Source organism: Balaenoptera musculus, chromosome 7 (genome assembly GCF_009873245.2).
Source record: "Balaenoptera musculus isolate JJ_BM4_2016_0621 chromosome 7, mBalMus1.pri.v3, whole genome shotgun sequence".
In the NCBI taxonomy this organism is placed as follows: Eukaryota; Metazoa; Chordata; class Mammalia; order Artiodactyla; family Balaenopteridae; genus Balaenoptera; species Balaenoptera musculus.
Window position 1 is genome coordinate 52,741,116 of NC_045791.1, and position 18,103 is coordinate 52,759,218.

Below are 18,103 nucleotides of genomic sequence, written 5' to 3' on the forward strand. Positions count from 1 at the left end.
AAAAATTTAGAGCAATCCTGCAAAAATAAAGTTTCTAGTAACCGAATTCCTAATCTCAATTCTCTTTAAACATTTTATTCTTATTTGAAGTGGAGCAAGATTTTCCACTAAGAAAAACTAAAAAGCATATTGTATTAACATACTGATGTGAAACTACATTTAAACTAGCACCCTTCTTCTCTGAGATAATGTGTGAAATACAACTTTTAGTTTAGGAAAATAGCTTGAACCTATTAGTATGCTACTTAATCCTTTTTTTTTTTAAGTAGGCAAGGTATAAATGGTACATTTTAAAAACTTTTAAAACTCCATGAGGTGATACTTATGTAAGACACCAAAGAATAAAAATATTTACATCATTGCCTGTGATTATAGTGTAAGACTTCAGTAGCTAATAAGCTTAAACACACACACACACCCCCCCAAGAAACAAACAAAAAAACCTTGTTTCTTTCCCTAACATTTGAAAGGGGAGACAAATCTTAGGAGTATAAATAAAATAACTACATTTACATTCTTTTCTATTCACTCTTGAGCCCAAGCAATGTAAGAGTAATTTCAACTTCCTTATTCTTAAGTTTCCTCTTAGAACATCCTTTTTATTTTATAAATCAAAGTAGAACCCTTGGCTTCTCTTTCTCTTTCTGCTTTAGTCTTCTACCTTATGGCAACTCCTCCGTGGCAGGTACACCGAAGCAGCTATCCTCTCCCTTTGTTGGGGGTAATTCATTGGAGATAGGTTCTCTTTAAAATTAGGTCTGACTCTTTTCTTCTTTGGCTGCCTTGATTCTGGATTTTAGCTTTTCATTTGAGGTTAGAGTAGAGCCACAGTGACTAATGGGATAATTTGCTCTTTTGCCATTTTAACTTCTATCAAAAGGAAAACAAGTCTTGGAATAAAGAAACATCTATTCTAGCAGGTGACTCTTAATTACTTATGCTATTATACATGGTTTTAAGAACTGTTATTGTTGCTATTGTTATCACAGCAGCATCAGTAGTACTCCTATTACTGTTGTTATTATGATAATGATTGGCTAACATTTGTTGAATACTTAATGATTAATACTTAATAAGTAATCAGTTATTTCAGGTACTGTTGAAGCACTCTATGTGACCAAACTCACTTAATAAATTAATGATGAAAATAATTATTCATGATTTTAATCTTTCCTTGTCTTAATTCTTTATTTGTGCATTAATAGTTCTTTTTTAATTTACTTACTTGACTATTTCTTTAAGTGTTTAGCTGTTTTCTTTGGATATGGATTACTGCAGATTGTTTATGACCATGCAGTTTCAGTTTTATACCTCATTTTTTTTTAAGGGAGAAATGCTTCCCAATACATCAGATTATAAATCCTCACTCATAGCACTGACTGCTCATAATTGGCTACTTCGTATATCAGCAACTACAGGAAAAGTCCTTGAGAAAATATATCTTGCTTCATATTGCAAATTCAGGTATTAACTGTGACTTTGTTGTTTAAAATTTTATTATGAAAAATTGAGACTTGTGGCCCAGGATATTTCAAGATTTTTTTTTTTTTAAGTTTTCCATTGTATACATGGATCTCAGTTTAAAAACCTATTCTATTTTTCTCTCCTCATGACTACTTTTGAAGATCTGAGGATAGAGACCCTTTATCATTTATCATTGTATTCCTCATAAGTAACTAACCTCTAGTAGTTAGCAGATACCCTTTGTTAAAAAAATTTACTTTTTACAAATAGTATTTTATATGTAGGATGTATTTTATGGCAGATTTTTCTGAAGGCTGGTCTGTTGCAGTTAATTACCTACGTAATATAATCTAAGAACTGTTAATTTTTAACTAGTAATTTTATAAATTAGATATAAATTTTTGGAATGAATATGTGCATGCAAAATGTGAATGTAACATTTTCAATGCTTTTTGTAACTTCCATTTTAAATCAGGAATGGTTTTTTGTTTTCTACGTTTTGAATACTGACAGATCAAACATAATTTTTATTCACTGAGACTCTAGAAGGATTAAAATTATATATATATTTAAAAATAGGAATAAATGCCTATAAGGATCTAAGGGAATTCTTTTAGTTATTTGTTTTTAAAATAAACTGCTTTGCTTTTATAATTTAAGTAACTGAAAAACTGTTCACTTATAAAATATCTATTATATTTTTATTTTAAGTAGAAGGAAATTGACCCAAATGAATAAATTTCTTTTTATTCTTTTAAAAGATACTTGAGCTGGGACACTCCTCAAGAAGTCATTGCAGTCAAGTCAGCTCAGAACAAAGGCTCAGCATTGGCCCAGCAGGTAGACATCTTTAAACGTTCAATAAAATAAAGAATTTTTTCCAGAGGAATTTGTCTGAAAATTTGTTATGAAGTAACTAATGATCTTTGATTTCTGAAGCATGCTATAAAAGTTGTTTACCACAAATTTAGGCAATTCCCTTCAAGCCACTCTGGGGAAGTACCACAGATTATTTTATATTCCATAACGGAAAGAAATCTGAACCTTATTCTTCAAAGTAAAGGAGCTATCTTCTTCAAGCAGAGAAATCACTCGAGTTTTAATTGTTGATACTTTTTTCTATTTCCATTTTCTCATGTCAGTGTAATACTGTTTTGTAATGCTGAATGATATGACCATGATAACTCTGTGTCTTTTGATTAGACCCTTGATTATTAGAATTCCAATTCACAATATAAATTATGTTGTATAATAATACAATACAATATATTAATTTATATTATAATCCATTATATAGTAGATAAATATATTTTGTTATACAGTATATAAAGTATGTTTTTGTAAAATATATTTTGTTGTTAAGAAACGTTTACTGTTAATGCTTACTTCTATAGATTTTTGTGTGTATATGCGGTTTGTAGTATCTGAAGGGCTAAAGGTTTAGTGGACATATTTTGAACATGCAGGCCTTCCTGTTTAAGTAACTTTGCAATATAGATAGAGGAATGTTTTTAATTCATGAAAACAGTGTTTTTATTTTTTTAATTAAAAAAACTTTTTATAGAAGTATAGTTATATATATTATATGTTATATATTATAATATAATATATAAGTATATTATGTGTTATATATATAAGTATATATATAAGTATATATTACATTTATATAAATATATTATATGTTATAGATGTACAATATAGTGATTCATGATTTGTAAAGGTTATACTCCATTTATAGTTCTTATAAAATATTGGCTTTATTCCCCATGTTGTACAATATATCCTTGTAGTTTGTCTTATACATAATAGTTTGTACCTCGTAATCCCCTACCCCATATTGCCCCTCCCCCACTTCCCTTTCCCCACTGGTAACCACTAGGAAAACAGCAGTTTTAGTATATGTGCTGCCGAAGCGAGCACAAAACAGCAGTTTTAAAATACTCTTGAGAGCTGCCTATGATTTTAGTCTTTCCTTTTAGGCAGGTATTCAGCAACCTGTTTTGCTGTACCTTGCAGTGTTCCATGTGCTACCTTTTTCACTCATAGGGATTCTGGAGATCAACAAAAAGGTAGGAACTCATTTCTGATTTAATTGTAATGTTAATTTTTTGACAATAAGATGTAATATCATTTTTAATTATTTGTTTATTAGGTGTTTGGATTGGAAATGTTCCCTTGACTGTACAAAGCTTGGTGATTTAGTTTATTTTATATCAAAATACATGAGAACATTTGATGTGGGAAGAGAGTCTAATAGTCTCTTCATCTTTCTACATGTTTATTTATTTATTTAGTTAGTTAGTTATTCTTGGCTGCTTTGGGTCTTCATTGCTGTGCATGGGCTTTCTGTAGTTGTGTTGGGGGCTACTCTTCATTGCAGTGCGTGGGCTTCTCATTGCGGTGGCTTCTCGTTGTGGAGCACGGGTCTAGGCACGTGGGCTTCAGTAGTTGTGGCACGTGGGCTCAGTTGTCGTGGCGTGTGGGCTCTAGAGCACAGACTCAGTAGCTGTGGTGCATGGGCTTAGTTGCTTCATGGCATGTGGGATCTTCCCGGACCAAGGATCGAACCTGTATCCGCCGCCTTGGCAGGAGGATTCTTAACCACTGCGCCACCAAGGAGGTCCCTTTCTGCATGTTTTTATGCTTCTCAAGTGGATAGTGTTGAGTACCAATCATTAACAAACCACTGTTGTATAAAATTATGAAATGAGTAAAATATTTTTTTCATTGGGAATATTCCAAAGCTTGTTAAAAATGATCATAAAGAAAGGTAAAAAGCTGCAACAAAGTGCCTCATTTTAATTGCAAAGTATAGATCTAAAACTTGTTTTATGGTATATAAACAAGTCTTATAATTAAATATGTAAGTTCTTCAACTCATTCAGTGTTGGGTTTTATTGTTGTTGCCATTGTTCTTGATTTGTGGGGTGGTTATTTGGGAAGAAAGAAAGGACATATTTCCTTTGAGTAAAAGAATCAATAGTTTGCTAGTTTCCTTTAAAAAAATTGTTACTTAGTTTGGGTGACTAGTTATTTATTGGTCTATTCTACTAGTCTTTAATTAAGCACCTGAAGCATTATTGAGCCCAGGTCTTGAGGGTCCACTAATACTTATAAGCAAACAAGATGAATGTATTTTAAAAATTTTATATAAGCATAGTATACTAAACTGCATAAAGACTAAAGAATTAATTATTTATTAATTGTTCATTTTGTATCAGGCACTTTGAATATTTTACAACATATAATAATAGTGTAATATATAAAGTATTTAACTAGGAGGTTAAGCAGCTACCAAAATCCTAAAGGTAGTAAATGGAGAAGCTGGAATTTGAACTTAGATTTGACTCCAGAGATTAAACCAAATTTTAAAATAAGAGTGGCTACTTTATTATAGCACTCATCATTTGAAAATACATTTGAATTAAACAAATCCTCCTTTCAAAGTGGAGAATGAGGATCAGGGAATAAAAAGTCATAGGCTAGTCAAGAGCAAAGCAAACCATGATTATCCTTTTAAGAGATGACAAAAAACACAGCTCATAAATGTAATTGTTCTCTTTGTGCTTGTGGATTAAGTAATTGTGTATACTTATTACAGTCTACAATAGGAATGAACACTTAGCAAAGTCATAAATTGTTTCTATTTATTCTTACATGTTCGAGATAATCATTTGAGGGATTTGATTTTGATTACAGTTATTTGAAGTATATCTTTCACTTACCATGCATAATAAGACTACCTAGGGGCCAGGCTCAGAATGTACTTTAAGCTATTTGTTGGGGTAGTAAATCTTTACTAAATGATTTGTCTTGAGTAGAAACAAACAGATTTTCACTTAATTTCTACTTGTTCTTTCTTTTTTATTTATTTGTTTTTGGCTGCGTTGGGTCTTCGTTGCTGCACGCAGGCTTTCTCTAGTTGCAAGCGGGGGGTACTTGTTCTTTCATTGCTATGAATATTTGTTTATGTTAGTTGGCTTTTGTTAAATATTAAAATAGGCACAGAATCAAGTTCTTTTTAGAGCTCTGTGGAGCATCATGACAGGATCCAGTGCATAGAACAGAGACAGAGACAGAAAGGGAACAATGAGCCAAAGCTTCTCAAGGTCAGCTAGGCTAAATGTTTCTGTATGTATTTGGTTTTTAACATGTTCGGTTTTAACAGTATTAGATATTTAAAGAAAAAGGTAATGATAAAATTCTCGAGTTGGCTATTTTTTATTAGAATTACTTTCTTAGACCCAATCTTTTCACCTCCAGCTAAAAAATGTCCCTTCATAAATAACGTTTTATGAAGAATAGGTCCCTGTATTTATTCTGCCATGTATATCCTGCATGGTAGAATTAAATGGACTCAGTTTACACCTATGTCCATGAGGAAAAGGATTTGTTATTAAAAGATATTGACAAAACTGTGAAGCAAATGTATGCTGCTGCATCATTTTGAGGGGTATGTGTTACACTCCCATTAGTGCTTCAGTTTGAGACCCCAGTGGCTTACCACTCTCCCCTAATAACACCTTAGCTTCCAGTTTCTGAATTATAATTAAGTTATAATGTTAGGCAGCAGTGTTGTAGTGGTGGCCTGAATATTAAACAGATGCACAAACCACTGTGAAACTCAGATGATTGGCCTTCTGGTCTTTTCTCAGGTGATATCTACCTTTCCCCTCAGATTTTCGGGAGCGTAACAGATGCCACCTTGTCTCATGGAATACTGATTGTGATGTACAGCTCGGGACTGGTCAGACTTTATAGCTTCCAAGCCATCACTGAACAGGTAGAGAAAACTGAAATTTGCCATATTGAAATTAACTTGAGATTTGGACTGAGGTATGAATTTTTTTTTTTGAATTTTATTTATTTTTTTATACAGCAGGTTCTTATTAGTTATCCATTTAATACATATTAGTGTATACATGTCAATCCCAATCTCCCAATTCATCACACCACCACCCCCCCGCCACTTTCCCCCCCTTGGTAGGACTAGGTATGAATTTTTTAATGTGATGTTTTTAAAGTAAGGCACTGTGTAGATTTCAACTCTACAAAACTGTACAAATGGAGAAAGACAAAGTAACCTTTAAAAGAGGGGTGGGAAGGTAAATAGAAAGGCCCTTGAATAAATAAAGACATTTCCTCTGTCATATACATGTGAATTTGATTTTTTTCTCTCTCCAGACAGCAAATAAGTAGGTGCTAAAGCCACCATTTTTGTTTTGTTTTGTTTTATTTTTAGTTCATGCAACAGAAACTTGACTTAGGGTGTGCATGCAGATGGGGTGGGACTACTGGAACTGTAGGAGAGGCTCCTTTTGGCATTCCTTGTAATATTAAAATCACAGGTATGGCTACTATATAGTACTTTCTTCACCTTAAAAATTAAGTGGTCATATTAATAGTTATTAATTGTAATCATCCAAATGTTTTATGCATAATTTAATTATAAATTAATTCATTTTATTCCTATGCAGAGTATTCTTTGCTTTTGAATAGGCGTTCACAAAAATCTGTTATTCAGTTAGATAAAGGCCTGGGGATGCTGGACCTTGCTCAGCCAGAGATCTGTTACCTTTGGCAAGTTACTTTACCTTTCTGGTCTTGATTTCCTTATCTGCAGAATAATAAGTTGCAGCAAATGATACCATCTTAGTTCCTTTATAGCTTAAAATTTTACAATTCTGTGAAATTTACCCAACTTAAAGATCAACAAAGCACAAAAAAAATTATATATAATTTTATAAATATAATAAAAATGTTCTATATGTAATTAGCTTATCAAATTCAGCAGTTTATTAAAAGGAAATGAACTGCTACTCAAATTGAGCAATCTGTGTTAGATAAACCATGACTGACCAGAGTTCATCTCAGCAATACAAGAATTATTTAATGCAGACAGATGTAAAACTCATATGAATAAATTTAAAAAGATAATATATTTTGTTATCCTAATATTTGTTTATCTTTAGTCTTGGTTCATTAAGAATCATTCTTGGGACTTCCCTGGTGGCACAGTGGTTAAGACTCCAAGCTCCCAATGCAGGGGGCCCAGGTTTAATCCCTGGTCAGGGAACTAGATCCCACATGCATGCTGTAACTAAGAGTTTGCATGCCACAACTAAGGAGCCCACATGCCACAACTAAGGAGCCCGCCTGCCACAATTAAGACCTGGGGCAGCCAAATAAATGTAAATAAATAAATATTTTTTTAAAAAAGAATCATTCTTTATCATATTGAGGACATTTCCTTTTACTTCTAACCAATAAACATCACGTATTTAGGTGAAACTCCAAAGGTTTTTCTAACATGGGTCAAAATAAGACAGTAATTTTTTTCTATTATTACTATTTAACATTACATCATCAACAAATCAAAAAACAAATGAAAGATTTAATTGTGAGAAAGGAGATGTTCTTTTTATTAGTAAATGACAGACTATAAAAACAGAGTCCAGTATAGCCATTATCCAAGAAACTCAAAATAAATATTCTAAAAATTACTCGGGGTTTTAGATGTCTTGGACAAGCTGAATTAGGCAGTTCTGTGATAACTCAGCCTCAGCAATACCTCCTATATTTGATACAAATACGCTAGCAGGAAATCTATTAAGAATTTTAAAACTACAGGCTCCAGTGGTAACTACAATGTATTATTTTGAAGAGAGTTTCCCCAAATGGTACATCGTTCTCATTGAAATGCAGATAATAAGCAAGTAAAACAAAGAACAGGGTGATAAAGAAACCTCATAGAGCCTTTGATTGTGCTGTGATTTTGGTGCCTGTTTGTAGAGAGAAGACTAGATTTGAGATCACAATATTGGTCTGCTACTAGTAAGAGTGAAATTCCACTACTAACTGGTGGTTATGATAGCAAATTACTTAACCTCTCTGGACCTCACTTTTATCAACTTTAAAATAATAACATTTGAAAATATCTGTGAAATCACATGCCATTGTAAAACAATACAGCGATTGTTGGACATTTAGCTTAGAAAAGTAGCATACTATGTTGGAAACTTTGAGTATTTTTTCAAACTATATTGACTGAAATCCTATTCATTTCTCCAGATTTGTTTTTCAGGATCATTAAGGTCTGTACAAAATAATATTCCTTTTAACTTTAAATAACGTTTTTTTTAAATGCAGCAGCAGTTCATTTTCATTACAGAAGAATTAGGAAATAATGATAAACAAAATAGCGAAAGTTTAAAATACTCATAGTCCTCCTGCATGGAATTAACTGTTATCACCTCAGTGTGTTTTTTTGGTAATCTTGTATATATGTCTGAAACCAAAAAAGAATCATACTGTGAATACTCCTTCATAACTTGCTTTTTTAAAAAAATCAAAAATAAATAAATAAATAAATAAAATAAAATAATGGCAATTCCCTGGTGGTCCAGTGGTTAGGACTCCGTGCTTCCACTGCTGGGGGCCCATGTTTGATCCCTGGTCAGGGAACTAAAATCCCGCAAGCCACACGGTGCAGCCAAAAACAGAAAAAAGAAAAGAAATAATAAAATAATATAAAAATAAATAAAATAATTTAAAAAAACAACTCGAAGTATAATTTACATGCACTTAAATGCCCTCATTTTAACTGTACAATTTGAGTTTTGCCAAATGTTTATATCCATGAAACCACTACTACAATCAAGATTTAAAATCTTTTCATCACTCCAAAATGTTCCCCTGTGCCCTTTCCAGTCAATTCCCTCCCCATCCCCAGCCTTAGGCAACCAATGAACCTGCTTTCTTTCACTCTAGTTTTCTAGAGTTTCTTATAAATGGAAGCATATGATATGTACATTTTTGTCTGGCTTCTTTCACTCACCATATTATTTTTGAGATTCATTGCATATTATTGCATATATCTGTAGCCTAACCCACTTTTAAATGTTAATGTATTACAAATATTAATTTCCATCTAGATTATTTAATAGATGATCTTATGAAAACAAAGTTGGAGTTCTGTCTTACTCTTTACATCAAAAGAAATAATGGATGGATCAAAGATTTAAAGTTCTGTAAGAAAACTTAGAGAATCTTTTTATCTCAGAGTTGAGAAGAGCTTTCTGACACAAACGCAGAGCCATTAAAGAAGGGATTGATAAATTTGGCTACATAAAAATAAAGTGCTGCAACGTAAAAAAAAAACAAAAGCACACTCATATACCAACTCAAAAATCAAACAACAAACAGGGGAAATATTTGCAACATACACTGTAAAGGGGTAATTTCCTCCTTATATATGAGTTCTACGGACCAGTAAGAAGAAGTGACTACAACAACAACAACAACAAAATGAGCAAAGGATATTGTTCAGAAGAAGAGGAAATATAAATGACTTTTAATTTGGGGAGGACAAAGACCAACGTCACTGATAAGAGAAGCGCAAGTTAACACTATCATAAGATACTTCTTTTCAGATTCTCAAATATCAAAAAGTTAGGTAACAGGGTTGGTGAAAGTATAGAAGAGGCACTTTCATTTATTATTGGAGTCCCTTGCGGAGGACAATTTGTCAGTATGTTTCAAAATTTTAAATGCATATATTCCTTGAGCAATTCCATTTTTAGGAATTTATCCCAGATACATTCACATGTGTACAAAATGGCAAATGTACAGTTACAACATTGTTTCTAACAGCAAAAGATTGGAAACAATGTATATTGATACATTGATAGGTGACATTAGTATTCTTTCATTGTTTGCCTATGTCATAAACTTAATTGTTAAAAAGAAACAGGAATTCTTTTTGCACTGGTATAGAGAAGTTTCCAATATATATTAGTAAGTAAAAAAAGGAGTGCAAAACCATGTATATAAAAAACCTCATTTGTGTTAAGTTTTCATATGCATATATTAAAAGTATAGATATATGAGTATATGCCTTTAGGATTGATTGAAATATCTGGAAGGGCACACAGAAAACTGATAAATAGTAGTTATCTTTGAGGGATACAGATGGAAGGAAAACTTAGTTTTCATTATATTTCTTCTGATGCTTTTTGAATGCAGTACTTATATTACCTTTGCCAAAGAGTGGTCCTGTGTATATGTGTGCACACGCTAAGCTCCTCAAGGTTTTAAGATCTGGACTTATGTACCATTATATGCATGAACTGTAAATTTATTTAACCAGTTTACAATGGACATTTAGGTTGTTTTTAATTTTCTGTGATTATAAATAGTATAAGAATGCTCTTGTAATTATTAATGATCCTAAAATTTCCTCATCACAAGACATGGAATCAGCCATTCTCTGAGAACTCCTAGGCCCTTTCAATTGAGAATAGTATTAGAGATCAAAATTTGGGCTCTTGGGGCTAATGGGGACCCACCAGGGTTGTGGTGAGCAGAGTCCTGCTGCTGCTTTTGGGCGATTTTTAGCAACTGCTGGGAAAAGTATTTCTTTTTAAATACATCTTTTTGCATTGATTTTTTTTTTCTATTTTGAATTCCTATTTTATATTCTCTACAACATACCTACTTAAATTTTTAACCCCAAATTCAAACTCTAATTGTATTTTTTTCTCTTTATAATTCTTCTTTTCCTCATCCACCATCATTTGGTAGCCACCATAGTATCACACATGATGTTTATGTATCTTTCACAATTTACCGACTGATGTCCTTTGCCCATTTTTCTATTGGGGTGTCCATAATTTTCTTATTACTTAAAAAAGATTTCTTTATATATTAAGAATATTACCGGGCTTCCCTGGTGGCGCAGTGGTTGAGAATCTGCCTGCCAATGCAGGGCACACGGGTTCGAGCCCTGGTCTGGGTTCGAGCCCTGGTCTGGGTTCGAGCCCTGGTCTGGGTTCGAGCCCTGGTCTGGGAAGATCCCACATGCCGCAGAGCGGCTGGGCCCGTGAGCCACAATTGCCGAGCTTGCGCGTCTGGAGCCTGTGCTCTGCAGCAAGAGAGGCCCGCGCACCGCAATGAAGAGTGGCCCCCGCTTGCCACAACTAGAGAAAGCCCTCGCACAGAAACGAAGACCCAAGACAGCCATAAATAAATAAATAAATAAATAAATAATGTTAGCTGTTGAAAAAAAAAAAAAAAAAAGATTTCTCTAAAAAAAAAAAAAAGAATATTACCCTTCTCTTAAAAGGTTTTACAAAAAAGGTACTTTAAATATACTTGATATGTTTATACCTATCTCTTCTTTCTCCTCAAGATTGTCAGTTTGTGTAGTCACTTTTCATTATTTGTTGTTCTCCTTTTATAGCTTTAAGTAGTAAATTGCCCTTATGAAGAAACCTAATAAGGCACACACTTCTATATGTAACATGTGATTTTTTGAGTGAATGGTCTCCCTAAGACAAGTCCGTTTACTGACAGTGGTGGCCTCATAAGCCAAAGATTAAACTCTCAAGTTAGAGGCATAAACAAAGGACTCTGATTAGTCACCTTCACAAACAGACCATGTGGTATTTCAGAAGGGCTGCCCCAAAGGAATTCTGGACTTCATAAGCAGCACTACCTTCCGTTTATACATGTCTCCAAAAGTAAGTCTGTTATGCTCTATATAAAATTAATTGTCATCAAAGAAGAAGACTTGGAAGCACTAACAGATAGTTCTTTTGTGTTGTCAGTCTCCAACAGACAGTGACTGACTGGATGTATCTAAACTACCTTAAAATTAACTTGTCTAGTGATTATACTAGTAGTAGTGGCTATCCTTTGATAAAGCTTCCACTGTAACAGGACCCATCCTAAGTGGTTACTTTTCATTATTTCTGAAGTGGAAATCTTAAACAACACTTCTTTTGTAAAGTTTGCTAAGTATAACCTGTTAGTCTAGAATATGAAGGTTCTCTTCCTCACATTTGAAGGAAGTATTAGACCTAATACCTTGTTGGATTGTTAGGAGAGTTGGAAATAGTATCTAACCAAGCCTTGTAGATAGCAGGTGCTTATTAAATGGCAGCTGCTTTTGTTAGATACACTTTGTCATTTCTGCCATCATAAGCACCTTCAGCCCATTTTTTATCTCCGTTCAGCTGCATGTCACACATATCCTGAAAACAGATGTCTAGAAAGTTGACTCATAACCTAACAGTTGTTTCCTACCAGCTTTTTCTTTTCTTAAGGCTATAGAAATAAGCAATAAGCCTCTTTCCTGATTGTATTTTCTTGCCTTGAACATAGTAATTTTTCATTAGTGGAAGTTCATAGATGATGCGTGCAAAGAAAGGTTGAGTTCGGTTAATGAATGTTCCAAGGCTACCAGAATAAAGAAGCTAATACATTCCTTTTGCCCATCTCTGCAGATACACCACCACTGCTCTTTGAGGTGTCCTCCCTGGAGAATGCTTTTCAGATTGGAGGCCATCCTTGGCACTACATCATCACACCTAATAAGAAGAAACAAAAAGGAGTTTTCCATATTTGTGCCCTAAAGGACAATTCCTTGGTAAATCAAGGTGGTCAGACTTCAGTAGTAAATTTATATCAGAAATTCTTTATTCTCTACTTCTCTAATAGGTCCACATTCCTAAGAATTACTTTTTTATTTGTTTGTATTAATAATTTGTAAACAACGTAAAGTACAGGAGAGTACAAAGAATATAGCAAACACTTGTATGTGCTACCCAGAATTTGAAACATTAACATTTGAAAATTCTCAGGGCACCAAAGATTTATTAGGTTTTTTCTCCTTACCATCTCCTTGATCCCATTTAAACATCTCTGAAGCTGCATAATGGGAATCGTTGATGGAATGTATTCAGGCTGCCTCTGAAATTACTGGTGGAATGTGTAGTTGGTTCTGCTTCTTCATGGTTTGTTGCTCTTGGCTTTCCAGAGCAGAACCAGATAGAACTCTGTTGGTCACAGTATAAACACTGAAACACTTTGAGTTTTCAAGGATATTTTAAAGTTATATATGGCAGAATAGAAAGAAAGGGTATATGGCAAGACAATAGACAAAAAATTACCCCTTGAGTTAATTTTTCTTTTTTTTCTTTTTTAAAATGACTTAGGCATTGATTTATCATTTAATAAACATTATTGAGGGCCTACTGTGTGCCAGACTTGGCTGGGGACACATTCCCTTCCCACAAGTTGCTTACACTCTCAAAAGAATGTGTAGGGAAATAAGATGCAGTCCGTTAAGTACAGTGATTGAGATGAGTGCAAGAGTGAGTGCACAGAGGAGGGGGGTTCTATCTTTGTTTTATATTGCTGATTTAGTTTAGTTTATTTCTGGAGCCTCTTGATACATCAAATGAACTTTTTATGAGGCAGACTCAGCTTATTCCATACCCTTCTCTTCCAGAATCTTTCTCCATCAGTCACTGTTGGACCCAGTGGCTTTGAGAGTCACAGGTCACCTTTCACCACACTGAAGACGTACACAGTCTTGGGTCCATTTATCTATTTCCTTTGATGTCATGGCCACCAGGGAACATGGTGTATAGTGTGTTCTAGTTTTTTTTTTTTTTTTGTCTTTTTGCAGGAGCATTCTTCCCTTCCATTTTCTCATTAACCTATCACATGTGGGAGCTCCTGTTTGGCCCAGCCCAGTGACATCCTCTTTTACAAATGGGGACTGTTTCCCGCAAGTCTGTGGTTTGATTATTCACCTCCCAGCAGTGGACATCCTTCAGCCACCAGGACCTGTCACATCTCTTTTTTGCTGAACTTTTCTATCTAGTCAAACCCTGCACAGTTCACATTCTAGACATTTAGTAGATATTCTTCTTATATAAGAACTGATAATACATATTCTTTATGTGTGTGTACAAAATGGCCTTCAACATCTACATCAAGCATGCCTGTCAGGTATTCTCCTTGTATGATTACTGATTATAACATTTAGTCAGATCTTATTTCAACATATTTATAAATAATTGCTAAATCCAGGGGAGTTTTCAGTCCTTTTGCTGGACAACTTTGTTGAAGTGATATTACCTTAATGATGCATATGTGCATTACCTCCCCACCTGTCAGAAAAATAGATAACCCAAAAACATATATGTAGGCAAACTGAAGAATTCAGAAAATGATTCATAGCTTTCTATTAAACTGAGCTTTAAACTAGCATTTGAGCAAATAATAAAAACTACAGAAGCTGATAATAATGCTGCCTAGTATTTAACACAAAGAGAGATAATGTTTCTTTTGCATGTTGTATTTAGATATTATAATGAAGAGAATAGTCTCCTAAAGAAAGAAAGCTATGGGGTTTTTTTTTTGTGTGTGTGTATATATATATATATATATATATACACACATACATACATACACACACAGCATAAAAAAGTTTTATATTAAACAAAGGAGCCTTTGGAGCTAATGCCAAAATGTACACATTAGTTTTAGTGGTTGCAACCAAGATGTTTAATTGTATTGATTTTCTTATATGTAAAATGCAGTAATACCACCATTTCTATTAGAAATCGTTAGAATACTTATAAAAATTCTTGAAAAATTAAAATGCATGTGCTAATTTGATACCTAAAATGTGTTAAATTCCAATTTTTAAAAAAGCATGGCATACAAAGCACTTGTGATGTAACCCCAGCCTACCTGTCCAGTCTCATGGCTGGACACTCTACTTCTCAATTTAATTTTATCTGCTACTCGTGTTTGTGGATATACATGCTAAATGGATCAACACTTCTGTGCTTTTGATTTTGCTGTCTCTTCTTTCTAGCCACTTTATTCTCATTTCAAGGCAGAGTTCAGGCTCCTGAAATTCTGCTTACCTGGGTTGGATGCTTGATAATATCCTGTGCATAGCTTGACCACTTTGTTTTCTACACTGCCTTATTCTATTTCTGTTTCAATATCTCCCTTCTTGAATATGAGCTTCTTGATGACAAGGATTATGTTTAGTGCCTAGTGTGATACCTTAAACATAGTGTCCTGTCAGTATATGCTAATGGAATTAATAATTTTATATGTCAGAAACTTTTATGAGTATCTAATAGGGAAGATGACATCATTTCATTTTACATTGGAAAAATTAATTTAAATGACTTGGATAAAGCCAGTGAAGTTAATGTATCCATGCTGGTATTAGTCCCCAGTGCTCCTGTGTGTAAGGTAAAACATTTATTACGTATGTGATCACATATGGAGGTATCTTTTCTTTATTTTAATGTCTAAATATACTACTATGAAATCAATCTCTCTACTTACCTTAAGTGCTAAGCAGTATTAGACCGTTTCCTCAGCATTAGAGTTTAAAATCTGACTTTTGCAAGGAGATTATATGACCTGTTTGGTTGCATGTTTATTTTTGTGCTATCTACTCTTCTGATTGACAGTTTGTTGAGGATAGGGAAGGGAGAAGGATGTTGTGGGGGACTGCATGTACATAATTATGGCAGAGTTAAGTAATGGAAAATCCGTGGACTTTGGAGTCTAATCTGCTGTTTAGTAGGTGCAGAATACTAAGCAAATGATTTATCCTCTTTGTGCATCAGTTTCCTCATCCATAAGATGGGGATAGCAATATATGCTTCAAGTATTGCTGAGATCAAAAGAAATATTGAGTATAAAACATCTAATGCAGTGCCAGACATACATTAGGTGCTTGAGTTATGGTAACTTCTTATTTGTGAGCTATAATATATAGTGCATGGTGCATCTATGAAATTTCTGAATTTAAATGTTCTGGATTTCTCAAGTTTGAGTGTCCTAATTCAGCCCTAATACACATCCCAGTTCAGCTGGTTAATGTTTTCTCTTCCTTTACTTTTGACTTACTGATCTATCACTGATGCTGGATTTGAAAAATTATTTTATTTTTCCTTAATTTTTATTTTCAATATTTTGTTCCAACTTCAGGCAAAAAACGGGGTCCAAGAAATGGAGTGTTGTTCTCTAGAATCTGACTGGATCTATTTCCATCCTGATACTTCTGGTAGAATAATACATGTTGGCCCAAATCAGGTCAAGTGAGTATTTTCCTTAGTTACTTTAAAGATAAAAGTAGCCTTTGGTAGTATTTATTGGCATCTTTATTTTTGCCAGCTAACTACTGAGCAAATTGTGGAAATAATTAGCTTGTTGTAGGGTGCTTCCTCAGAGAATGGCATCTAGAAAACCTGACTTTATTCTTTCAACCTCATCATTACTGTTTGTAAATATTACATTTGAGTAAGTTCTTTGTTGGATGATTGATGATGTGTGAGGAAAAGGAGATTACATATTGGTTCATCCTCATCAGGTCTTAATTCATTCTCCAAGATTAATGAGAGAGATGATTTACCTTTGTTCTAAAAGACAGCCTTACTGCTGGAGAAGCAGCAGGTTGTTTGAAGTAAATCTTGTTGTATTTGGTTTACCCACATCTTCCACACAGTTGACCTCTCCTTCCTTGAAACACTCTTCATTTGGCTTCCCTGACACCACAGTGCTCCTGAATATTTTCTTCCCTCTCTGATCTGTCTTTCTTAGTATCCATTCACGTTCTTCCTCTTCTACTCAGACTCTAAGTCCTCAGGACTTTGACACTCTTTTCTCACCCTTCATTCCCTGTCTGCTTGATTCTCCTGTTTATTCCCTTGGCTTTAAAGATCATGTATACACCAAAACTCCAAAATTTTTCTTAGCACAAATCTCTCATCTAAGCTTATGTCATAAGTCTGGAATCATTCTTGACACTTTCTTACCTTCTTGTCTTTCATCAGTATATGTGTACTTAAACACTCACTTGCATTTTCTCTCTCTCTCACACACACACACACACACACACACACACACACTCACACGTACCATATATCCCATCAATCCAGTTTATTTTGCTACTAAACATTTCTTAAATCTGCCTCTTTCTGCCCTTGGCCACTGTCACCACCTTGGTCAGACCATTGTCATCACTAGCCTAGACTATAATAGTTGCCTTCTTACAGGACTCCAAGAATCTACTTTTTACTCTTTAAGTCTGTTTTCTTCCCAGCAGCTAGAGTGATTTTTAGAAACATTAACAAACACAAAAACCTAACCAAGTGAATTCTGCTTTAACCTTTTTATGACCTCCTATTGCACTTAAGATAAAGACCAACATACTTAGCTGGTCTAAAAGATTCCTCCCACTCAGTTTACTTTAGGCATGCTGTCTTTTCACAAAGCTGAGGACCTGTTCCCTCTATTTGAAGTCTGTTTCCCCTACCTGTTTTGCCTAATTTCTATTCATATTTTATGCCCCCTTAAATGTCCCTTTTTCAAAGAGTGCTTCCCTGGCACCCTTCATTAGATTAGCTGCCCCATCATATTTTCACTGTACCCACTATGTAATCTTCTGTAGCACTTACAGCAATTTAAATTATTTGTGTGATTAGCTGTTTAAATATCTAGGATGGGAATCATGAGCTCCATGACAGGGAAAGAGTCTGTCTTGTTGACACCTGTAACCCTGGCAGTGAGCACAGGTCTTAGTACAGAGTAGGTGCTCAGTAAGTATTTGTTGAATAAGAAGAGTAGTGTCTGCATTCTTTATTTCGTATGCTTCATGATAATTAGTCTACTCTGGATCAGTTATAAGGACGATGAAGGGACTTAATGAAAAAAGATTATGAACTTTTATAAAAAGTCATAAAAAGTATGGTCAGCTTTTTTTTTTTTTTTAATTAATTATTTATTTATTTATTTATTTATGGCTGTGTTGGGTCTT

At 34.0% G+C, this 18,103-nt stretch overlaps 1 protein-coding gene across 2 annotated transcripts in view; it reads left to right on the plus strand.

Annotated features, from left to right (window-relative positions):
• Positions 1-18,103, plus strand: part of DCAF17 (DDB1 and CUL4 associated factor 17) — a 36,570-nt gene that overhangs the window by 8,711 nt on the left and 9,756 nt on the right. For both annotated transcript variants that reach the window (XM_036858781.1, XM_036858782.1), the window contains 7 exons: positions 1,328-1,464; positions 2,226-2,304; positions 3,444-3,533; positions 6,143-6,247; positions 6,707-6,812; positions 12,750-12,892; positions 16,276-16,385. In XM_036858781.1, coding sequence (XP_036714676.1) covers positions 1,328-1,464; positions 2,226-2,304; positions 3,444-3,533; positions 6,143-6,247; positions 6,707-6,812; positions 12,750-12,892; positions 16,276-16,385 — 770 coding nt within the window. The remainder of the gene's footprint in view (positions 1-1,327; positions 1,465-2,225; positions 2,305-3,443; positions 3,534-6,142; positions 6,248-6,706; positions 6,813-12,749; positions 12,893-16,275; positions 16,386-18,103) is intronic.